We start from the raw sequence: 26,543 nt of genomic DNA, 5'->3' as shown, positions 1-26,543 counted from the left end.
GTTTGGCAGGGGAAAGCAAGCCATTGGAGAATTTTAAGTGGCAGAGTGACATGCTTAGATTTGCATTTTGGAAACATCACTCTAGTGTTTCCACAGCAATGATAGTCAGGGGAGTGAGAAATAATGGGGTCCTGAGCTAAGCAGTTTTAGTGGGAATGGAGAGAAAATAAAACATTCCTGAGAATATAAAGTGAAGAATTAAGTGGGCTTGCTCAGATCAGAAAGGCACCTGGGAAACGCTATGGTGGTGATAGGGAAAAAAAAAAAAGATGACTATCTGGTTTTTACCTCTGATGACTGCACTGGGGACCATTTGCTGTCAGAAGCTGTCTTAGTTCAGGCTGCTATAACAAAAATACCATAGGTTGGGTGGCTTAAATAGCAAACATTTATTTCTCAATGTTCTGGAGGCTGGGAAGTCCAAGATCAAGGAAGCAGCAGATTCAGTGTCTGATGAGAATATGCTTCCTGGTTGACAGACAGCCAACTGGTCTTACTGTCTCACAGCAGAAGGGATAAAGAGCTCTCAGGGATGTGCCTTCTGTAAGGGCACTAATTCCATTCATGAGGGCTCCACCCTTACAACCTAATCACCCCCCATAGGCACCACACCTTCGGATTAAGATTTCAACATGAATTTAGCAGGGGACACAAAAATTCATAACAGAAGTCTATTGGGAAAGAAGCATACATGGGAAAAATTTAATGGATTTTATTTTGGTCATGTAAAGTTCGTAGTGACTTCATTATAGTGAGGTAGAAATTCCTATGATGTAGTAGGTTACATGGACTGAAGATTAAGAGGATAGTTAGGCATATGAGAGAGATTTTGGAGCTATTAGGGTGAAACTTAGTTATTGAAGTCACAAGTGAGAATTCTCCCCTACCCAAATTCCTAGGCAGTAGATAAAATCTCAATTCTCTGGGCTATTTCTTTTGATGTTTGTTGCTGTATTTATGGATTTTTTTTAAAAAGTTGTAGACTTTGTTTATTGACAGGTGTTTTAACACATCACGTCTCATTTATGATGAGGCAATCATATGTGCTTATGTTCAAAGCCTAGCAAAGGCCTTGGAACTTAGTAGGTCACAGTAAATTTATTTCCTTTCTTTATTTCTCTCTCTGTCTGTCTGTCTCTTTCTCTTTTGAGTAAAGAGTTTGGAGACTGTATGGTAGAATCAATTTATATTTATGATATTTATATGAATTCTTTTCTATAGCTCATAAATTTCTTCTGTATCCCTATTAGTTAATGTATTCGTTCGCTAGGGCTGCCATAACAAAGTCCCACAGACTGGGTGCCTTAACAGAAAATTTTCTCACTGTTCTGGAGGCTTGAAGTCTGAAATCAAGGTGTGGACATGGTTGATTTCTTCTGAGGCGTCTCTCTGTGGCCTGTGGCCTGCCTATCTTCTCCTTCCTGGGTCTTCCGTCTGTGTGTGTCTGTGTCCTAATTTTCTTTTTACAAGGACATCAGTCATATTGGATTAGGATCCACACTAATGACCTAATTTTAACTTAATTACCTCTTTGAAGACCTTATGTTCAAATACAGCCCCAGTCTGAGGTACTGACACATGAACTTTAACACATGAATTTTGGAGTGCACAGTTCACCCTGTAATAGTGAAATAGAGAAATTCATAATTACTTACATACAATTAAGAAGCAATTTTTGAAATCTGGTAATTTCTGAAGATTCTAGTATATATGTATGAATAACAGTGTGAGAAAAAAAGTGAGAGAAACAAATGTGATTCTAAATAATAATTACACAGTCAAAAACTGAAGTTCTTTATGTTAGAGAGAACTTCAAAAAGGATATTTAAAAAAAGAAATTTAAAAAAGATAATATCAAGAGGAAATTGGAGAGATGGCTTTATTTAAATGTTTTCTAAGTGATGAATTATTATGGGAGATATTTTTAGGGGTATTATTTCCCCAGTCATTTCACAGTATTTAGGTAATTTCTACATCATGCTCAGTTCAAAAGAATGCAAAGCACTGTGAAGCATATGAAGAAGTACAAGACAAGATCCTTGTTTTCAGGAGTTTTCGTCTCTGGATAAGGAGTCAAAATTAGTACAAGTGAAAAGAAAAGAAAAAGCAACGATTTTATATGCAACCATATGATTCTGTCTGTAGAGGCTTTAGAATCAATGAGTAGGAAGAGTCAACATAGGATGTGCTAGTTTGAAGTATTTCACTGAGGGTGGGGTTAAACTTGTGCAATGAAGGGTGAGTAGAATGGAGTTATATGCAGACAAATGTAGGGAAACTAACTAAAAAATGAAACTGTGCCTGTTTTCTTTATAGGACTAATGGCAGTCTTCAGTTATTTCTTATCTTACTTTTTTTTATTGTGGTAAGAACACTTGCCAAGAGATCTATCCTCTTAACAGATTTTTAAGTACACTATACAGTGTCATTAGTGGTAGGCACAATATTGTACAGCAGACCTCTAGAAATTATTCATTTTCTATAACTGAAACTTTATACCTGCTGGACAGCAACTCCCCTATATTCCCCCCTCCCTCAGACCCTGGCAACCACTATTCTACTCTCTGTTGCTATGAGTTTGACTATTTTATGATACCTCATGTGAGTGGAATCATACAATAGTTATCCTTCTGCGACTGGCTAATCTTATATCATTTCCTCAAGGTTCATCCATGTTGTTGCATACGGCAAAATTCCCTTTTTGTAGAAGACTTTATTTTGTTAGAGCAGTTTTAGGTTCACAGCAAAATTGACACAAAAATACAGAGATTTCCTACATTCCCCTAACCCTACACATGTATAGTCTTGCCTGTTATCAGCATCCCCCAGCAGAATATTTTTCTTTTTTTTAAGGCTGAATGATATTCCATTGTATATACATACCACATATTATTGATCCATTCATCTTTTGATGGACACTTAGGTTGTTTCCATACCTTTGCTATTATGAATAATGCTGCAGTGAACATTGGAATGTTAATATCTCTTCAAGATTTTGACTTCAATTATTTTGTATATATACCCAGAACTGGAATTGCTAGGTCATATTGTAGTCTATTTTTAATTTTTTGAGTAATCTCCATAGTATTTTCAAAAATGGCTGTGCCATTTTACATTCCTAGCAACAGTGTACAAGAGTTTCAATTTCTCCACATCCTTGTATCCTTGCCAGCATTGTTATGGTTTTTGTTTTGTTTGTTTGTTTTTTATGATAGCCAGGTGTGAGGTGATATCTCATTGTGGTTTTGATTTGCATTTCTCTGATGATTAATGATGTTGAGCTTCTTTTTATATACCTGTTTCATATACCTGCTGGCTGTTTGCATGTCTTCTTTGGAGAAATGATTATTTAAGTCCTTTGCCCATTTTCAATAAAGTTGTTTATTTATTTGCTGTTGATTTATAGGAATTTTAATGATGTCTTTTCTATTTGTTTATTTCTTGTCTGTCTCCCTCACTAGAGCATAGGCTCTATAAAGAAAACTTATTCTTTCAACAGTACCACACTGTCTCAATTACTGTAGCTTTATAATAAGTCTCAAAGTTTGGTATTGTCAGTCTTCTAACTTTGTTCTCCATCATTTTTTTTTTTGAGAAAATATCTGCCAAATACCTAAGTCTGAAGAGCCATAGATTGTAAGACATTCTTTCAAGGATAAAATGATATTCTGTGAAAAAAGTAGCACATTCTTCCTGCAGTTCAAGCCATCTCATAAGTATATTTGTTCCACACAGTCATACTTCACTATGCACCAGAAGTGCTTTCTGCACACTCTTGATTTTGTCACTCAGAATATTAAAAAGGCCTGGACTGAAGAGTTAACATTTAACAAAATTGATACTTTTTACTGGTCAATTAAGGACATTTTTAAGTAAAACTGGAATTTTTCTTCTTCTTTTTTTTTTTTCTATGACTGCATGGAAGTGAAGAATACAATGATTCCAAGTACAGCTTTTGGACTTTTTAGACTGACATTTTATTTCCTTCCTTTTCTATCATATTTTCTGTTTGTCTTTTTCTTCTTTATTATGGAAGATTTCCTCAACCACATTTTCTAGCCATTCTATTAAAAATATTTTTATTTAGACATACTTTTTAATCTCTGAGTCCTGTTTTATTCTCTAAATATTACTTTTTAAAATGATCTTTAACTTTTCTAGAATGAGATATGTACTTGAATATATGATTATTTAAAAGATATTTTCTGAATTATTCATTTTGCATCTCTATGTTTAATCTTAGTGTTTACTTTCCACTCTGCTAATTTTCCTCATTGAACTGAATATCCTGGTTTCCCATGACATTTAAGAAAGGACTGGGTGATCTATCCTGGGTTTCATTTATCTTTATGAAAATAAAACTCTTTTCACTTGGTATCTTCCTTGCAGGAGGATCTCTTCCTGGGAGCTCTGTATAGCTTTGAACACATACTGCATTACATTTAGAGATTTAACACATGAAGCTTTCTCCTGAAGGCACAGATAGGTGCATGGCATGAAGATGTCTTGTAGGAGGGAGTTTGCAGGTTTTGCTTTAGAAGGTCAGGATTTGGGTTCCCTAAAGGTCATAATGAAAAGAACCTTATTGTAGGGCACCAGACTTAATATCCCCGATTTTTCACTGAGTATCTTAAAAAAGAACTTTGCTTATGTATTTATTTGAGACTTTCTGTCAGCCATTAGCCATCTGTAAACTTAGGGCAAAGGGTCGGGGACAATTGTGATGGTAGGTAGTATTACATATAAAAATATCTTGACTTAATCACCCTATTTTTAACCTTTGTTTGCACTTCACTGTGTTATTTCCAAGCTAAAATCAAGGTCATCTAGAGTTCTGTGGAAAGGGATGTCTTCCATTCCTCTGTAGCCTTTTTAAAATCACATTCTAGGTTGCAACTTTATCTGCCTATTTCCCCATTTTCCTGTTTCCATACACTGACCATCTTGTACACTTTGTTTATATGCCTGTCATTCTCTTATTTATTATGTGGATTCACTATGGGTTTATTCTGTTTTATGTTTCCATATTTCTATTGCAGTGGGTTAGTAGAAGAAACAGAAGTGGAAACACATGTGCTCAGTCCACTATACTGTGCTATACACCTTTCAAAAGAGTCTCTTACAAAGTTTGTGCCCTTTTTCTTCACAGAGAACTTCTCTGTTCCTAAAAATAAATTTGTGAGTGTAAATAAAAACATAAATGAATGAGCTACTCAACTTCACCATCATAATCTAAGTTCCATATCTATATGTCAAGAGAAAGAAGACTAAACTCTATCCATCAATGGAAGGAGACAGTGTAGAAATGAGATTCATGCCATGGACTCTAAAATCAGTGCTTGTTTCATAACCTGGAACCACTAGTCATTCTGTGATGCAGGAAAAACCACTTAACCTCTCTTTGCTTCAGTGTTCTTAACTGTAAGATGGTTTAATAATAGTAGTACTTACCTTATAGAATTGTGAAGATTAAATGAATTAATCTATAGTATTTAGAATTGTGCATTGCACAAAATTAGATTTAGAAAGGGATGGTTATTATTAATGTGTATCTTCTATGTTGAAATTGATGTGGTCTCAGTTGTCATTAACTTAGATGCTTGTTGAAAGTCTAAATTGTTCAAAACCTTTAAAATTATGATTTTTATTTAAAATTATTTCATTACCTTAAATTTTTAAATGCACTCAGCATGGAGACTTTGAAAGAACACTAGTTTTGGAGACAGACCATATATGTATATTTGATTAAAATAATATCTTTGAATCTTCATCTATGAAATAAAAAAATGATAGTAGCATCCTTATAGCTTTGCCATGACAGTTTGATGTAATATAATAATAAATGTGAAATTTTACTAGAATTCTGGCTACTGGACTATTGTTAATCTGTGGCACATTTCAGAGTCTCTGCTACCAAATGAACACTCAATACAAGTTAATAGTGCACATTTATAAAATTACAGAGAAAGAAGCATAAACTATACAAAGTATGTTACTATAACAGTGAAGAATCCAGTAATGGAGAGTGCAAATGATTAAAAGCATACACACTTTAAACAAAACTTAGAGAACAGTCCTTTTATAGTTGTTCAGATATCTTGTTGGATTTTGCTGTTCATTTCATGATATAAAACAATAGTACTATAATCATGGTACAGATTGAAAATAATAAAATCTGTATTCCATATTAATTTGAAATATACTTTTATTTATATCATGTGGTTTTTAAGAAAAAGAAAAGTTAAGTCAAGTATCTCTAATTGGACAGAGAGGAGGAAAATTTAAACAATAGAATGTACTATGGTTTATATTTTTAAAAGTAAAAATGGAGAGGGCAGACAGCAGAAGCAAGAAGAACTACAATCCTGCAGCCTGTGGAACAGAAACCACATTCACAGAAAGACAGACAAGATGAAAAGGCAGAGGGCTATGTACCAGATGAAGGAACAAGACAAAAACCCAGAAAAACAACTAAATGAAGTGGAGATAGGTCACCTTCCAGAAAAAGAATTCAGAATAATGATAGTGAAGATGATCCAGGACCTCAGAAAAAGAATGGAGGCAAAGATCAAGACGATGCAAGAAACGTTTAACAAAGACCTAGAAGGATTAAAGAACAAAAAAACAGAGATGAACAATACAATAACTGAAATGAAAACTACACTAGAAGGAATCAATAGCAGAATAACTGAGGCAGAAGAACGGATAAGTAACCTGGAAGACAGAATGGTGGAATTCACTACTGCAGAACAGAATAAAGAAAAACGTATGAAAAGAATTGAAGACAGCCTAAGAGGATCTCATTCAGATTCGATGGAGAAATCAAGAGCTTTACAGAGAAGCAAAAGCTAAGAGAATTCAGCACCTACCAAACCAGCTCTACAACAAATGCTAAAGGAACTTCCCTAAGTGGGAAACACAAGAGAAGAAAAGGACCTACAAAAACAAAACCAAAACAATTAAGAAAATGGTCATAGGAACATACACATCAATAATTACCTTAAACGTGAATGGATTAAATGCTCCAACCAAAAGACAGAGGCTTGCTGAACGGATACAAAAACAAGACCCATCTATATGCTGTCTACAAGAGACCCACTTCAGACCTAGGAACACATACACACTGAAAGTGAGGGGATGGAAAAAGATATTCCATGCAAATGGAAATCAAAAGAAAACGGGAGTAGCAACACTCATATCAGATAAAATAGACTTTAAAATAAAGAATATTATAAGAGACAAGGAAGGACACTACATAATGATCAAGGGATCAATCCAAGAAGAAGATATAACAATGATAAATATATATGCACCCAACATAGGAGCACCTCAATACATAAGGCAACTGCTAACAGCTATAAAAGAGGAAATCAACAGTAACACAGTAATAGTGGGGGACTTTAACACCTCACTTACACCAATGGACAGATCATCCAAAATTAAAATTAAAAAATGGAAACAGAAGCTTTAAATGACACAATAGACCAGATAGATTTCATTCATATTTATAGGACATTCCATCCAAAAACAGCAGATTACACATTCTTCTCAAGTGCACACAGAACATTCTCCAGGTTAGATCACATCTTGGGTCACAAATCAAGCCTCAGTAAATTTAAGAAAATTGAAATCATATCAAGCATCTTTTCTGACCACAATGCTATGAGATTAGAAATGAATTACAGGGAAAAAAAAAACACAAACACATGGAGGCTAAACAATACGTTACTAAATATCCAAGAGATCACTGAAGAAATCAAAGAGGAAATCAAAAAATATCTAGAGACAAATGACAATGGAAACACGATGATCCAAAACCTATGGGATGCAACAAAAGCAGTTCTAAGAGGGAAGTTTATAGCTATACAAGCCTACCTCAAGAAACAAGAAAAACTCAAATAAACCATCTAACCTTACATCTAAAGGAACTAGAGAAAGAAGAACAAACAAAACCCAAGGTTAGCAGAAGGAAAGAAATCATAGAGATCAGAGCAGAAATAAATGAAATAGAAACAAAGAAAACAATAGCAAAGATCAAGAAAACTAAAAGCTGGTTCTTTGAGAAGGTAAACAAAATTGATAAACCATTAACCAAACTCTTCAAGAAAAAGAGGGAGAGGACTCAAATCAATAACATTAGAAATTAAAAAGAAGAAGTTACAACAGACATTGCAGAAATACAAAGCATCCTAAGAGACTACTACAAGCAACTCTATGCCAATAAAATGGACAACCTGGAAGAAATGGACAAATTCTTCCAAAGGTATAACCTTCCAAGACAGAACCAGAAAGAAATAGAAAATATGAACAGACCAATCACAAGTAATGAAATTGAAACTGGGATTAAAAATCTTCCAACAAACAAAATTCCAGGACCAGATGGCCTCACAGGTGAATTCTTTCAAACATTTAGAAAAGAGCTAACACCCACCTTTCTCAAACTCTTCCAAAAATTTGCAGATGAAGGAACACTCCCAAATTCATTCTATGAGGCCAACATCACCCTGATACCAAAAACACACAAAGATACTACAAAAAAAAAAAATTACAGACCAATATCACTGATGAATATAGATACAAAATCCTCAACAAAATACTAGCAAACAGAATCCAACAACACATTAAAAGGATCATACAGGGCTTCCCTGGTGGTGCAGTGGTTGAGAGTCTGCCTGCTGATGCAGGGGACACGGGTTCGAGCCCTGGTGTGGGAGGATCCCACATGCCGCGGAGCAACTAGGCCCGTGAGCCACAACTACTGAGCCTGCGCGTCCGGAGCCTGTGCTCCGCAACAAGAGAGGCCGCGATAGTGAGAGGCCCGCGCACTGCGATGAAGAGTGGCCCCCGCTTGCCACAACTAGAGAAAGCCCTTGTACAGAAACGAAGACCCAACACAGCAAAAATAAATAAATTAATTAATAAACTCCTACCCCCAACATAAAAAAAAAAAAAAAAAAAAAGGATCATACACCATGATCGAGTGGGATTTATCCCAGGGATGCAAGGATTCCTCAGTATACGCAAATCAATCAATGTGATACACCATATTAACAAATTGAAGAATAAAAACATATGATTATCTCAATAGATGCAGAAAAAGCTTTTGACAAAATTCAACACCCATTTATGATAAAAACTCTCCAGAAAGTGGGCATAGAGGGAACCTACCTCAACATAATAAAGGCCATATATGACAAATCCATAGCAAACATCATTCTCAATGGTGAAAAACTGAAAACATTTCCTCTAAGATCAGGAACAAGACAAGGATGTCCACTCTCACCACTATAATTCAACATAGATTTGGAAGTCCTAGCCATGGCAATCAGAGAAGAAAAAGAAATAAAAGGAATCCAAATTGGAAAAGAAGAAGTAAAAGTGTCACTGTTTGCAGATGACATGATACTATATATAGAGCATCCTAAAAATGCTACCATAAAACTACTAGAGCTAATCAATAAATTTGGTAAGGTTGCAGGATACAAAATTAATGCACAGAAATCTCTTGCATTCCTATACACTACTGATGAAAAATTTGAAAGAGAAATTAAGGAAACACTACCATTTACCATTGCAATGGAAAGAAAAAATACATAGGAATAGACCTACCTAAGGAGACAAAAGACCTGTATGCAGAAAACTATAAGACACTGATGAAAGAAATTAAAGATGATACCAACAGATGGAGAGATATACCATGTTCTTGCATTGGAAGAATCAATATTGTGAAAATGACTATACAACCCAAAGCAATCTACAGATTCAATGCAAACTCTATTAAATTACCAATGGCAATTTTTACAGAACTAGAACAAAAAAATCTTAAAATTTGTATGGAGACACAAAAGTCCCTGAATAGCCAAAGCAGTCTTGAGAGAAAAAAAACGGAGCTGGAGGAACCTGACTTCAGACTATACTACAATGCTACAGTAATCAAGACAGTATAGTACTGGCATAAAAACAGAAACATAGATCAATGGAACAAGATAGAAAGCCCAGAGATAAACCCACACACCTATGGTCAACTAATCTATAACAAAGGAGGCAAGGATATACAATGGAGAAAAGACAGTCTCTTCAATAAGTAGTGCTGGGAAAACTGGACAGCTACATTTAAAAGAATGAAATTAGAACAATCCCTAACACCATACACAAAAATAAACTCAAAATGGATTAGAGACCTAAATATAAGACTGAACACTATAAAACTCTTAGAGGAAAACATAGGAAGAACACTCTTTGACATAAATCACAGCAAGATCTTTTTTGATCCACCTCCTAGAGTAATGGAAATAAAAACAAAAATAAACAAATGGGACCTAGTGAAACTTCAAATTTTTTGCACAGCAAAGGAAACCATATACAAAACGAAAAGACAGCCCTCAGAATGGGAGAAAATATTTGCAAATGAATCAATGGACAAAGGATTAATCTCCAAAATATATAAACAGCTCATGCAGCTCAATATTAAAGAAACAAACAACTGAATCCAAAAATGGGAAGAAGCCCTAAATAGATATTTCTCCAAAGAAGACATACAGATGGCCAAGAAACACATGAAAAGCTGCTCAACATCACTAATTATTGAAGAAATGCAAATCAAAACTACAATGAGGTATCACCTCACACCAGTTAGAATGGGCATCATCAGAAAAATCTGCAAACAATAAATGCTGGAGAGGGTGTGGAGAAAAGGGAACCCTCTTGCACTGTTGGTGGGAATGTAAATTGATACAGCCACTATGGAGAACAGTATGGAGGTTCCTCAAAAAACTAAAAATAGAATTACCATATGATCCAGCAATCCCACTACTGGGCATATACCCAGAGAAAACCATAATTCAGAAAAACACATGCACCCCAATGTTCATTGCAGCACTATTTACAATAGCCAGGTCATGGAAGCAACCTAAATGCCCATCAACAGACAAATGGATAAAGAAGATGTGGTACATATATATAATGGAATATTACTCAGCCATAAAAAGGAATGAAATTGGGTCATTTGTTGAGACGTGGATGGATCTAAAGACTGTCATACCGAGTGAAGTAAGTCATAAAGAGAAAAAATATATCGTATATTAACGCATGCATGTGGAACCTAGACAAATAGTACAGATGAACCAGTTTGCAGGACAGAAGTTGAGAGAGATGTAGAGAACAAATTTATGGACACCAAGGGGGGAAAGCCGTGGGGGCGGGTGGGATGGTGGTGTGACGAATTGAGCGATTGGGATTGACATTATACACTGATGTGTATAAAACTGATGACTAATAAGAACCTGTTGTATAAAAAAATAAATTAAATTAAATTTAAAAAAATTTTTAAACAAAAAAAAAGTGAAAATGGTTTTGCTGTTTCCCATAGAAACAGGGTTTGGAATTTAACAAAAGAAATCAGAAAGCATTAGAGTTTAATAGTTCTTTATTATTATTTAATAAGATGATTATCTTTTTCATAAAAAAAAATCTTTTCATTTTTATAGATAAGAAACTGTGGTGGGCAGACCAAAACTTAGCTCAGCTGGGAACCTGCAGCAAAAGAGATGGAAGAAACCCCACTGTTCTAAGAAATAAGACTTCTGGGGTCGTTCATATGAAAGTGTATGATAAAGAAGCACAGCAAGGTAAGTCACATGGTAATGCATTTGTGCCGCCTTTTGAATATATAATGTTCTCTTTTTTCATATTATTTTCTCAAGTCAAAAATTGAAGTTCCCTATTTTTCTTCTAGTTAAAAAAAGGGGGGTGGTAAATGCTGCTTAATACTGTAGAAGGAATGCCTTTAGCATAAGGTATATAATGAGCTTTCAAAACATTAGCAAAGCTGCCCAAGGAACCTTAATTTGTCAGGTCTTCAAAGAGGTCTTATTCAGTTCTTGATTTAAAAGTATAAGAATAAGGAAAAAATCCCAGTAAAATATATTCAATATATAATTATGCCCAGAAACAGAATGGACTATGGGACCTCAAATGGACTATGTTGATACAAGAATTTCATAACCAAAAGCACTACACTGTTTGGCTCTAAGCATTTTGCGTTTTTGTTTTTGCTTGTCCAAATGGTGTGCAGTGAAATGGAGTGAGAGAACTAACAGATGGTTTACATACGTGGACTTGTCACATTGCCCAAATGGCAATTAGATTAGAGATGCCAGCCAGTACAGCCCTACACCTGCTAGTCTTTTCTTCAATTTTGGTTCATGATCCATGACATTAGCAGAACTCCCTTCCTAGAAAAAATATTCTTCTATATTCTACTATCTTACTTAAATCTCTGCCATGAAATCCTTTTCTTCACATATTTTTCTGCTTAGGAAAAAAATATCAAGAAAACTTAAAAGGATTTTTATCTAAAGGATTTGGGCATGTAAATCAAAGCAGATAAGAGTAGAGATAAGAACAGTGAACCAAAGGGATCACTAATTCTGAAGACAGGTGACAGCAATCAAGCAGGCAGAATTTATTGGAGATACCAATTGAGAGCCATTCCTGCACAGCCGGAGACAAAGTGAAGACCAGATTCATGGTTACCTTTTCTGAAAAAAGCATGGATCAGATTTCGGTCTGGAATCCTTTCTTGCCAGGAGCAGCAGGAAATATTTCTTTTTCAGGAAAAAAAATATTTTTAAGAGAAAAGAATTGTTTTCTAAAACCATCTGGACTGATTACTGGGATCTGTTCATGGTTGAGAAGACATTGACACCCAAACTCTTAGGCACAAAATCTGTACTTATTCTCTGATATATATATATATATATATATATATATATATATATATATATATATATATATATATATATATATATATATATATATATATATATATGGTCATTGTCTAAAATAATGAACAGGAGTGTTTTCACTAGGAATTACTTAATAGAAAATTTTCTGTATCAAAATAAATAATTTTACTGGCATTCAAGTCATGGAAAATAGTTTATTTAACTGGGAATAAAATACTCTTACTCAATAAATAAAATATGGCACTTTTGTGGACTTCAATACAATCTGTTTGTTAAGCGTAAAAACTTATAGCACTATGATAAACTTTAGTTCATAGTCTATACTGAATGAGATTATATCTGAAAATACACATTATAAAATACAAATTATAGAGAGATTATATTTCCAAACATTTTTTTAAATCTATATTTATTCCTTCAAAATGTGAACAAACACATACTTTGAAATTGTAAATTAATATAATACATTGAATTTTTGTAGGTACAGTTCCAATAGTTTCTTGGAAGAAAAGTTCATTGTATTATGCTTGTTTCACATTGTTCATTTTAACAAGATCCCCCCTCATCTTTTAAGGATTTGATTCTATAGGTGGAGTTATAGCTTCTATGCACTGTGAAAGTATTACCAAACTGACAGGACCCTCTAGCACTTAGAAATTTATGGTATAATATGACTAAGCTTAAAATGCAGTGAAAATAATGTTTTTACTGGAAGAATATGATGATAAAAGCATCTGTATTAAAGACAGTCCCATTAACAGAATCACAGCAGGTAGCTTAAAAGCTTCATTAGTATGAAATATGAGCAATTTAGGACTATTTAAGGTGTTAACATTACTACCACTTTGGATTTCAAAGTACAATTAGCTACTTCATTTATCATTTTTGACACAGATCACTGGAGAGCTGAGACTTCTCATTAGTCAAGTGGACTTTCTATTTCCACTAGAGAATTTAGGAATGAGGTTTGAACATCAATATCATTACAAAATATTAAGCCAAACCAGTATTTCTAACCTGCTAGATATTCACTACCTAAATTATTACTTTAAAAAATCTCTCTATATTTTTCCTACATCAAATCTATATTTAATTGGCAAAGATACTTATTAAAATAATGATGTGTTTTATTTTTTTTGCCTTTTCTCTTTCACCATCATTTTCCCTTAGAGACTAAACAAATGATACATGGATTGTGTTATTGTTGTACAACATTAACATAGTTAATTTTATTATTTATAAAAAATAATTATTACTATTATGTTTAAAAATGCACAGTCCCAGGATCTCCTTTTTCTTCTTTTTTCTTGTATTTTGGATATTATTGAGGTTATATAATGCCTCATTTTCTCTTGTTTTTATATATCAACTCTGATCCATTTTTCTTTACATCTTCAGTTCCCTTGATTCCCCTACTCTCTGTTTGGTGTTTTTTCAAACTTTATAGACAAGTATCACTTGTCAATCTCTTCCCAACTTTCCAGTCTTTAGTGGTAGTTGAAGTAAATTTATATCCAAATGCGTATCTCTATAGATTTGCATTGCATTAATGTACATTCACATGCTTTCTATAAAATGAAATATGTACATGGTCAGTATGGAATTACTGTAGATCCATAAATACAATTGTCTCATTATTAGAATAATCATAGAGCTGAAAATTCATCTTAATATTATAAGTCAGCTTGGAAAAAAGGGAATAAATCAATGAATCTCCATTAGTTTATATATGAGATAAAGGTAATCATTTCAGAAGTTCAGGGCAACTCAAATCCTAGTATGTGGACCTACATAAGAGCATCTGCCAGTTATAAGAAATGAGCAGAGAATGTGGTAGATCTCCTGTTGAGAAATCTCCCCAGCTGAGACTATTTCACACCTCAGAAATGACAGAACTTGTGACAGGTTTGATTGAACAATTAAATCCCATCAGACTATCTTGAATTCAGGAGATTAGAAATAATGAGCTGCATTGGTATTTTGAATTTTGCATAGAGCACTATTGCTATATAGCTTTCATAATGCTTTGTAATTCTCACTGGATTTACTGTACTCCATATCAGAGTTTGAACATCCAGTAAATGGCATTGCATGTCCTAGAATAATAAAAATGTTGTAAAACTGGGATATTTAATGAACTTGATGGATAAGATTGTAAATTACTTAACTTTATGTTACCAGCTTTAATTAGCACATTGGGCCTAGTAAATTTAATGGACCATCTTTATAGAATTCCGACCTGTGATTACCTAATATTTGTCATTGCTACCTCACAGGAATAAGGCAAATTAATATGCTAGTTAATTAGATAACTCTTATGGGTGTGTTTTAAATCTATTTTGGAAGAATTATGTTCCTTGGAATGGCAAATTTTAGTTCCTTGCTTTTAAAAAATCAATTATACCTATATGTATATATGTACCTCCTTACTTTCAATGGTATAATCTTTGAGTTGAGTCAGTAATATAAATTAACAACTATTTATTTGATACATTTGGATAGAGTATTCTTGAAAAGGAAGTAACTGTAGAGTTGAAGTGAAATTTAGAAGTCAGAAAAGAGATCTCCTTGTTTCTGTGATCTTAAAATATTACAAAGATCTATGACCATATTCACGGCACACCAATTTCCTTTTGCTCTTCTATAACTATGAATCCTCTCATGTAACTTACTTTACAAAAAGTTATTTATTTATTGTAAATGTATTTTTATTGAGATATAATTGACAGATACTGTTGGTTAAGATGTATAATGTGTTGATTTGATACTTTATATATGGCAATATGATTACCACCATAGTGCTATCTGTTACATCACATAATTATCATTTCTTTTTTGTGGTGGGAACAATTAAGATCTAATCTCTTAGCAACTTTGAATTGTATTCATATTGTATTCAAAGTTAAATTGATTCTATAAATTGAGTATAGTACTGTTGTCTGTAATCACTATGCAGTGCTTTTTTGGAAGGAGAAACTTTAACCATAATCTGCTACATCAAATTATTTGAGGGAATAAAATATGATACCAATATGAAACAGCTGCATTTATAAATCAATAATAGCATAAATATTTCTTCAAATTACTGATATTGAATTATACTTTCTTTAGTTTTTTTAATTTTTATGTTTCTTTTGTTTGTTTGTTTTCCTACTTTGCAGGCAGCAATTCCTGCCAACTAAATAATGGTGGATGTTCTCAGCTTTGTTTACCAACATCTGAAACTACAAGGACTTGCATGTGTACAGTTGGATATTATCTCCAAAAGAACCGCATGTCATGTCGAGGTATGAAGTTTTGAAAAATCTTAGTTCTGATGCATTTACTTCATCCATACAGATTTTAGGCAACCAAAGTCAGCTTTATCTGTGTCTATTGAGATTATCATATAATTTTTTATCCTTTATTTTGTTAGTGTGGTGTAACACATTGATTGATTTACGGATATTGAACCATCCTTGCATCCCTGGCAGAAATAACATTTGATCATGATGTATGATCCTTTTAATGTATTGTTAAGTCAGTTTGCTAATATTTGTTGAGGATTTTCACCTCTGTGCTCATCAGTGATATTGGTCTGTTGTTTTATTTTCTTGTGGCATCTTTGTCTGGTTTTGGAATTACAGTGATGCTGTCCCCATAGAATGAATTTGGAGGTGTTCTTCCTCTTGAATTTTTTTGGACTAGTTTGAAAAGGATCCCAAGATCCCAAAAGTGGCTGCTGCCAGCCTGTCAGTCCCCAGGGGGCTTCCCAATTGCCTCTTGCCTCTCCAGAAGGTTCTCCAAGATCAGCAAGTGGATCTGACCCGGGGACCTTTCCAACTATTGTCTCTGTGCTGGGACTTGGAATATGTGAGATTTTGTGTGCACTCTTTAAGAGAGAAGCCTCTGTTTCCAATATGTCTCTCCAAAACAAGTCCAGCTGATTTTCAAAGCCCAACTTTCTGGGGGTTTGTCTTTCCAGTGTAGGATCCTCGGGCTGGGGAGCCCTGTGTGGGGCTCAGACCCCTCATTCCTCAGAGAGGACCTCTGTGGTTGTGACTCCTCTCCTGTTTGTGGGTCACTGACCTGGGGGTGTATTTGTGTCCTGACTAGACCATGTCTCTGCCCCTCCTACCCATGTCATTGTGGCTCCTTCTTTATATCTGTCTGCTAATCTTCAGATTTTTCTCATAGATAGTTGCTCTGTAAGTAGTTGTAATTTTGGCATGCCCGTGGGAGGAGGTGAGTTTGGGGTCTTTCTACTCTGCCATCTTGATACCCACCCCCTGCTAATGGAATGATTTTAATGTTATATATTCATTTTATTTTTGTTTCCTTTTAAATTTAGGTATAGAGTCATTTCTTATGTACTCTGTTAATGAAGGAATCAGGGGAATACCTCTGGAACCAAGTGACAAAATGGATGCCTTGATGCCTATATCAGGAACTTCATTTGCTGTGGGAATAGATTTCCATGCAGGTAAATAGCTTTTATTCATAATTTATGTATAATGTTTTCACTTGATTTGTTAAACATGATGGAAATATAACCTTTCCATCTGTAATCTGATAGTCAAGATGAGGAATAAGAAAGCAAATCAGAAATGAATTTTTAAGCCTAACACAAATTGTTGTAAATATGTTTTGTCTGAAAAAAATGAAGCAGAATTTTTCTAACATAACATATGAGTTGCAAGTACATTAAAGTGCCATGATTGGCATTTGGTTGCTTCATTTTTATTTCTATCTTTTTTTATCTTTCAAATGACACTTTTACTTTTATCCAACTATAAATATTAAAAATAAAGCATTTTATTATTTACTTAAACATAATCTTATTTAAAATATTTTCCAGGATGTGGTTATCTATTCTAATACAGGTAATAGCAAATGAAATCCAAATAATGGAAACAATTATAAATGCTAAACCATTCTATATTACTTTTGAATACAGTAGCTATCATTTCAGAGTCAGATTTTACCTTATCTTCTTGTTTTAGCAAACAGCGAAAGAAAGCAGATTGGACACTATCGTTTTTTTGTGGTTAACACAAATGTGTGATTTGGGGGGAGTTCCCTGGTGGTCTAGTGGTTAGGATTCAGTGCTTTCACTGCCATGGCCCAGGTCCAGTCCTTGGTTGGAGAGCTGAGATTCCACAAACTGCACAGCAAGGCCAAAAAAAAAAAAAAAAAAGAATTTGTGTGATTGGGAATTGGTGGTAGAAACTGTTAAATGTATTGAAGGAAATCAATTTTTTGTTCTAATTGCTAAATTCAGATACAGCATAAGCATTGAGTATACTTCTTTCATTAATATTCATATTTATTATTCTACACTTGAAGGATTAAATTTATAAAAACAAATTTCTCCATCTCTCATCCAACTAAATCATATGCTTCCTGAGTTAATGTTTTGGTGTTGAAAATGTACTGCATGTTCACAGTATATTTTTTATATATGTAAAGACAATTTTATCAGATGTTAGAAAAATCATTCTTTCACTATAATCTTTAAAAAAAATCTTTAAACAACAGCACATGGGCTTCTGGTAGTAAGCCTATTATTTCCCTCGGCTCTAACACATTTTGTTCATTCACGTGTTAATGAATTTTTGGCTACAAATTAGCGAACTACTGGGGATTTTTACAAATGGTTCAAAGATGACTTTTCTTAAGAAAATTATTTGCACCGAATATTTGGAATCACAAAGAGGCAAATTTCCTATGTTTTTTAAAGTGGCTTTTTCCAAAAGGAAATATAGAACAAATATAGCATACTTTATTGAGGATTATGTAAATTTTTCCAAAATCAGTGTGATTTTTGATCAAACAAGGCTCTTTGATCCAACCTCATTTTTTGTGGAAGGCTCACTACCCTACCATGTGTAATCCACCCTGCCTCTTATTCACGTACATGTTATTCTGTAGAATTTTATTATATAGGATTTAATAGGTGCAAAACTAAGAAAAACTTGAACTTGAAAAGGGTGTATTAATATATGTGTATACCTTTTTACTAAGTACACACAGTCCCTTGTTTTAGCTGGTGTCACATAGTTGATTCTTTTAAAGACTCCATAATGATTTTTGAAAGTATTTGATAAATTTCCAAATACAAATATCAAATAAGCCATTTGGTCAAATGTCCTGATTAGATCATTTGTAAATCTCTTGTTCCTTAAGGGCAAACTGATTATTTGTATGAGTTGAATTCACTCTCCAAGGTTTGTATGTTGGCCCTGAAATGGTTACATTTCATATAATGTGGCATGAGGGCAGATAATTTTATTTGCAAAGAATAGTACTCTCCTTGTTTCTAAATCCTTAGTAATTACTAATATTTTATAACAAACATATTTTGTATCAAAATAGTTTTTCCATAGAGCAATTACTCCTTATTAGTTAAAACTTTGTATTCTTCATATTATAACTGCCATATTTTAAAATTACATTCCTAGAAAGGAATTATTTTTAGAAAATCAATTTCTTCTAAATGCAAAAAGATATAGGCATATGGAATAGTCATGTGAAATTAGAATGTTTAAGAGTCTATTAAAATTTCTACTGTTAATCAGAAAATAGCAAGATAGGGCTTCCCTGGTGGCGCGGTGGTTGAGGGTCCGCCTGCCTATGCAGGGGACGCGGGTTCGTGCCCCGGTCCGGGAGGATCCCACGTGCCGCGGAGCGGCTGGGCCCGTGAGCCGTGGCCGCTGAGCTTGCACGTCCGGTGCCTGTGCTCCACAGTTGGAGAGGCCACAACAATGAGAGGCCCGCATACTGCAAAAAAAAAAAAAAAAAAAAAAAAAAGAAAGAAAGAAAATAGCAAGATAAAACTTGCTTTGAAATTTAAGAGGGCCAGAGACCTAGGGGCCAGTAAAACATATGGTGGGAAGAGACCAGACTTTTGCAACAGACAACTTGGATTCTAAAACCAGTTTAACCATTTACTAGTTCTATGACCTTAGGTAAATTACTTAATTTTTCCGAGGCTCAGTTTCCTCACTTTTGGGAATATTTAGATCGATGTCTGTAAATGTTTGGCACAGTGCTTGATATACATGAGTGCTCAGAAAATAGTAACAATACTTAATAATGGAATGTAATAGATTGTAGAAATTAGCATATGTGATATATATTTACAAACATATTCTGCAAGCTATGTTTAAGCTCCCAGTTAGCAAAGATTTTGTTTTCTGTTCTTTGACTGATAGTATTTTTTCTATTCAGTTATCTGCATAGAGTATAGTTGTTTCTTAACTTCTTGAGGACAGAAAGAGTACATTAGTAAACGCCTCTAGTGAAAATGAACTTATTACTACTAATGATGATAATGAATAGTCTGTAGAGCAGATATTTAAAGATTAAATAACACCACCAGCTATTTGAAGTCATTAAATGTAAACCTAGGAGGCTAGCAGACAGTAAACCAACTGAAACACTAATGATGATGGTGGTGCGGGCAGTAGTATCAAGAGTTTTCAACCATGTCTCCACGTATATTTGTGCTTCCATCTACTATACAGTCTGATCTTTTAATAATTGCATTTTATGAAAATATATGAGCATAAGTATGTCAGCAACTTGATTCATAATAGCATTGTAGACAACATACAAGCTCTGTGACTTGGTTGAATGAAGCTGCTTTAGGGAGGAAGGAAGGAAAATAACTGAATTTCTCCAGAGAGATAGAGAAAATTTTTGATACATCACCCCCTATTTTTTTTATCAAGACCTTTATAACCTGATTATATGTTCTTCCTCTACTAGTTCCCTTTGCAGACATTCTATTTCCTCTTCTTTCATTAACTGCATTCACTTCAGGACATAATCTCTACTTTTAGGATCAATCAAAGGTTGGGATGACAAAATGAAAGAGCACAGTTGTCCCTTATTCTAAACATAATAAGGAAATGGTGTGAAGGAGGTTCACTTGTTAAGTATAACTATCATAATTTATATAATACCAATTCACTACCACAATTCTCAGGGATAAATATATGCTCAAACCTGTACATCTCACAAGGATTAACAGATCTGAATCTTGCTGGATTTTGGTTGTAATGAATTAAAGTTTTCTGCAGTGAAAGGATTTTTCACCAGATGAAGCAATTCTGGATACTATCCGCAGAAGAAAGAAGACCCTGTGGCTCTTTTTAAATGTTCAAAGCATTCTTATCACATCACTGGAAAAGTCCCATTCCACTGGAAAAAAAAATATTAAGCTTTGAAAATCCTGGCCTGCTGGGTGATATTCCTCCTGATGAATGAATACTGCATTTGATGTTTTAAAAGATATATTTTAGTTAGGGGGAAAAGCCTTCAAAATAAAGCTCAGTACTCCAGTTAGTAATGTGATCTCCAGTAAGTAATGCTCTATTCAGTTCCCCCACCCACACCTTGGGGGTATTTATGACTTTTTCACAATAATCACATAATAGGATATTACTTAACTAGAGGAAATTCTACTCAGAGAATGGTGATTGACTGAACTTTTCCAGCTTATATTCTTTTTTCATCTTTTATCTCTTTTGTTCAAATTGGAGTTATCCAACTCAATGTTAACAAATGTTGATTACTATCTGCTAGGAGTAGTACATCATAGCTAAGTTGCTATGGGGGACAAAGGTAAACTGGGAATAGTTTCTGAGGTAATGCATGAATGGATAATCTATGGGAATTTTTTTTCTTTTTTAAAGAGAGCATCAAAGTACCATTATTTGGATGTCATTTCTTTACACTCACTATGGGGAATATTCTGTTGCCTTTTTACAGCATCACACAGTGATTTGGCTATTAAGACAATACAAAAACTGAAGGAACATTTAACATTATACATCTGTTAAAATCCATAGAATGTAAAACACTAAGACTCAACCCTAATGTAAACTATAGATCCTAATATAAACTATGGACATGTCAGTGTAGGTTCATTACTTGTAACAAATGTACCACTCTGGTATGAGAAGTTGATAGTGGAGGAGGCTGTGAGTGTAGGAAAGGAAAGGGTATATGAGGACTCCTGCTCAAATTTGCTGTGAATCTAAAACTGCTGTAAAAAATAGTCTATTGAAAAAAAACTGCAACAACCCTGAAGGAGAATATGTGACAAAATACTGTTTTCATATTTACATGGTTGAATATTACCTATTTACATGAAAGATTTTCTCCTCAATAGTTCCACAACATTTGCATATATCTTTGAATGTTAGAATTAGAAGGAGCATTTGACACAATCTAGTGGCATTTCCTCATGTTACAGATAAGAAAACTGTAACCCAGAGAGATCAAGGGCTGTATGGTAATGGAGTGTCCTACTTTTAATTCTTTACACTGTGCCATCTTGCCTTTGTAATCACTTAAACACAATTTTATTTAGACCATTGTTGGCATTACTTGATGAAACTACATTGCACTTCTGCAAATTTGTACTGGTAAAAGATCATGCTTTATTTTGATTTATGTACTGAATCATATTACTTTAAACCCATCTAATAATTGAAGCAGGTGACACTCAAGTTAGAGTCTCTTTTGTATTATTCCTGGAGGCTTAGAAAAGAGCTGTTTACAATTTTTTTCTAATAACCACTCTGTCAGCAACCAAGGCCGAAGAAGAATTATAGAAAGAATTCTTTTTATGTCAGTAACAGCAATAGCTTAAGAAATACAATACTGTTGCTTTGAGACATTTTTTCAATTTTATGGAAACCACTTCCTTGGCTACAAAGTGAATTTTTAGGGCTGGTTCAATTTCTTTCTGTTTTTGTAAAAGTGAACAATACTACTTTGTGTTGTCATTTCAAATTTGTTTCAAGACTATATTTTCAACTCATGAGAACAGTTGTATGTATTTGTAGATGGTCAAGTCCAGTAAATATTTCAGGATGTAAAGTATTAACTACCACAAGAAAACAAAAACTTTCCAACATCACGAGGAAATGAATATAACCACACATAGAATAAGTCATTATAGGTCAAACAAATTATTGGAAATACTTCACATATCCTTTTTGGATAATGTCTGAACTCAAAACATAAAATACAAAGCAAAACAAAGCAAGCCTCTGTTAGGCATCTGGATTCCTCAATAGGTTACCTGAAACCAAAAGCTCCAGAAGATGCACAGCGATGACTTACTATCATGAAAACTTTGGTCAAGTTATTTGGGATATATTATTCTCTCTGTTATTGAAAGAACCATGAAGTCTCTTGAAACTTCTTTCTCAGGCAGTTAGCACTCCTCATGAAAATGAAAGGTCCCAACACCAGCTTTGTACTTATTCACATGAAGTACATCCACTCTGTTTAGGCACCTTTCTTTTTCCCTCTCCTGAGTCACTCTATTCTGCTATATTTCTTTCTAGCTGCTCAGGATTTTCAGCTCAGGAATCTCTTATACATTTATATCTGATACTCATGTCTTTCTCTACTCTTCTCCTTATCAAAATTGAGTTACCTAGAACCCTGTTCTCAAAAGGCCTGGTTACACTTATTCATAGTAAATTATTAAGAGCTGCTAAGAGATTGACAAGTTATCTTACTAGTATGTTTGAATGAAGCACAGTATCTTAACCCAACACTGTAAATCCAACTAAAGCACCATTAAAGACATGTGAAGAAAATATTTTTATGGATAGGTCAATCTTTTGGATGTTTTTCAAATTATTTCATACTCTGTTAGACAATAGATTGGTATCTATTTATTTGTGGAAACGGTATGCAAATGATAATGTGGAGGTCTCCTTTAGCTTAGGTACATTGATACCATTAATACTATAAAGTGTAACTTTAAACTTGAAAAAAGTATATTTCCCCTATTTTAAGAAAACCAAGGGCATACTAATTTATTTTTCTTTCTGATACCCTTTCTTTTGGAAAAAAAATAAAAAGCTATGATTCAGCTTCTGAGATTTTTGGCCATTAGTTTTTTATCAAGTAGACAATTTTCTAGTTAAAAGAGGAAAAGAAAAGTCATCTAATTGATTTTTGGACTGGCCATAAGGAATGGACCGATCTTTCTTTTTATCATTTTGTTTCATTCTTAGCCAGAGGCCATAAGTAGTAAGTGAATCCTTTGGGGGATTTGAAAGGAAAAAAGAACTAATTATTTCTATAAATTTCTTATTAATTTTAGAACAGGGACTTTGCTAAAGTAGGAAGCCTAGAAATGGAACTTATCACCCACGAGTGGGTTAGGAAGAGGAGGTTTGGAAGAGGAAGAAATTAAAATAGCATCACAAAAACCCTTAATATTTATTAAGCACTTACTACATTACAGGAATAATATTTGGAAAATTTTATATATTTATGCAGTTTAAATCATCAGAATAATCTGTTGAAGAAGATAGTATTTTTAACAATGAAGAAACTGGATTTTGGGATGAGATATGCATGCAGAGGACAGTTGGTTACTTTGGGATGCTCAAATTCTGCATTAAAGATTTGCATTTGGATTTTTGCCCTTGCAATTTACAAAAGCCATGAATTGAATAACCAATAGTAGAGTAATCAACATCAGATCCATGATAATTTCATAGTGAGAATTTTAATTCTATTGTACTTATGATTGAGAAAGATAAGTGATAGGCAATATCAGTACCCAGGGTTTGAGGGAATGATGATAATATAGTCAACAATTGTAGAATTGCCCCTGCTAAACTTAGGGGCAGAAGATTAATGGTACAGCCTCATCTGAGAGAGAGTAATGATGATGATAATCATCATTGTCCAAAGGAGAATGAGAAGAAAGAGAAAATCATTTATCTCACTATGTTTATATTATTTAACTATTGCTGTATAACAAATTACCAAAACTTAGCCACTTAAAGCAATGAATATTATCTCATAGCGTCTATGAGTTCTTTTAGGTCTCTCATGAGGCTGCCTTCAAGGTATTGGCAAGATATGTGGTCTCATCATAAGGCCAACTAGGGAGGATCTGCTTCCAAATTATCCATGTGGCTGATGGCAGGAATTATTTTCTTGTGTGTGTTTGACTGAGAGTCACAGCTCCTCACTGACTATTTATTTTGGTTTCTTGTCATGAGGTCCTCTCCACAGGGCATTTCAAAACATGACCGCAAACTTCCCTTAGAGCTAATGAAAAAAGAGTGAGAAAGGGCACACAGCAACTGGAAGCCAGACCTTTTATAACCCAGTCTCAGAAGTGATATCTCATCATTTTAGTATATTCTGTTTATTAGAAGCTAGTTAGTAGGTCTGGCCCACACTCAAAGGAAGGGGTTAGAGGAGGGAATGAATACCAGCTGGTGTGGAACATTGGTGGCGACATTAGAGGCTGCTTATCACAATATTATGGATTTTTATTGATATTATCCCTATACAGTGGTGTCTAAGAGGTGAATTTTGATTGTCAGTTTGAATTATTAATGATGCTCCTATATGGACAGCTTCTGTATTCTGGTTTAAACCAAATGAGGATGAATTAATGTAAAGAACCAGGATCATGGTCTTGAATCCTTTTTTAACTCTAATTAATAGTAAGCCTTGGATACCTGGAGAAGTGCTCCAGGTAGAGAAAAATAATAAAGCCTAAGTAAACTGTCAAATGCTTTACAGATGGAGTGGAACAAAACTGGGGTTTGAACTTATACATACATATATACATACATACACACATATATATGTGTGTGTGTGTATATATATATATATATATATATATATTTCCCAAACCCTATTTTTCTTTACACTACCATGCTAGGGTAAGATGAAAGTGAGGAAAGATTCCAGAAGTATCCAAGAACAAATGTGTTATATAAGGCAAAGTCTCAGAGATATTGGACCATTCAGTGCATGAGGTTCAGAAAGTCAGGCTGGGGACAGGGGATAGTTGGTGGTCCTAGTACTAAGTATCTAACTTAGTAGTTCTATGGCAGTGGTTCTCATCTGGCAATATCTGGAAACATTTTTCATTGTCACGACTGAAAGGGTGCTACTGGCCTCTACTGGGTAAGGCCAGGGATGCTGCTAAACAATGCACGAGACAGATTACCACAATAAAAAATTATTCAGTCCCAAATGCTAATAGTGCCAAGGTAGAAAAATCTAACATGTATTTTCAGTGATTTTGAAATGCACCTCTAGTTTAGTGACACTATCCTTGAAAGTAGCAGACCCAATGTCTTTTTCATTAGGGTACTATTTGTTAACCTGGTCATCTCATTCATTAGTACCTGGCTTTTAATATCATGAACTTGCCAAATTTGCTTTTGACCAGGATTCCAGAAAAATTCTCCAACAAAAGCCAGCAACTCTCTCAAATCGACCTTTACAGTTTTTGACCAGTGTCTGGAGAAGTCTTCAGGTAATATTAACTTACACTAAATCTTCTACTGACAGCTGTATGGCACCAAAGCTTTATAAGAAAACCTCTTCCAAAAAATTGCTTAAAGCTGTCTAGGATTGCCTGGGGGATATAGAGGTGTGTAACACCAACAGAATTATGAGTGCAGTTACTTTCTTGTTGGCACCAATGCAGGCTGTGTGTTGACTGATGTTAACTATGCTTAGAATGAGTTCTATTGCATCCAATATTCCTGTCTAGAGTTTTGTGTCCAGGAAGGGAGCCCCAAAATACTTGGCTACAGTTGACAGTTCTTTATGCTCACCCACCATGGTGCACAGAGCAACTATGCAAATCTTCCAAGGATAGCACACTATCTCCCTTTGTTTGCTATGGTAAAGCATTCTGTCAGTGTGTTCATTTAGGACTACGTTGGGGAAAAAAATCCTGATTTCATTAGTCTAGAATTTTATTTGTTTTATTTATTTATTATTTAATTTTACTGAAGATAGAAG

General features: G+C 34.2%; 1 protein-coding gene across 1 annotated transcript in view; it reads left to right on the top strand.

Annotated features, from left to right (window-relative positions):
* Positions 1-26,543, top strand: part of LRP1B (LDL receptor related protein 1B) — a gene marked incomplete at its 3' end in the record, with an annotated part of 2,351,282 nt that overhangs the window by 1,783,354 nt on the left and 541,385 nt on the right. The window contains exons 56-58 of the mRNA XM_082630936.1: positions 11,487-11,627; positions 15,908-16,033; positions 17,077-17,208. Of these exons, the coding sequence (XP_082487062.1) occupies positions 11,487-11,627; positions 15,908-16,033; positions 17,077-17,208 (399 nt within the window). The remainder of the gene's footprint in view (positions 1-11,486; positions 11,628-15,907; positions 16,034-17,076; positions 17,209-26,543) is intronic.

Source organism: Mesoplodon mirus, assembly GCF_964341445.2.
Source record: "Mesoplodon mirus genome assembly, chromosome: 8".
Taxonomy (NCBI): domain Eukaryota; kingdom Metazoa; phylum Chordata; class Mammalia; order Artiodactyla; family Ziphiidae; genus Mesoplodon; species Mesoplodon mirus.
The sequence above is the reverse complement of the archived record's forward strand: the minus strand, read 5'-3'. Positions and strand labels throughout refer to the sequence as shown.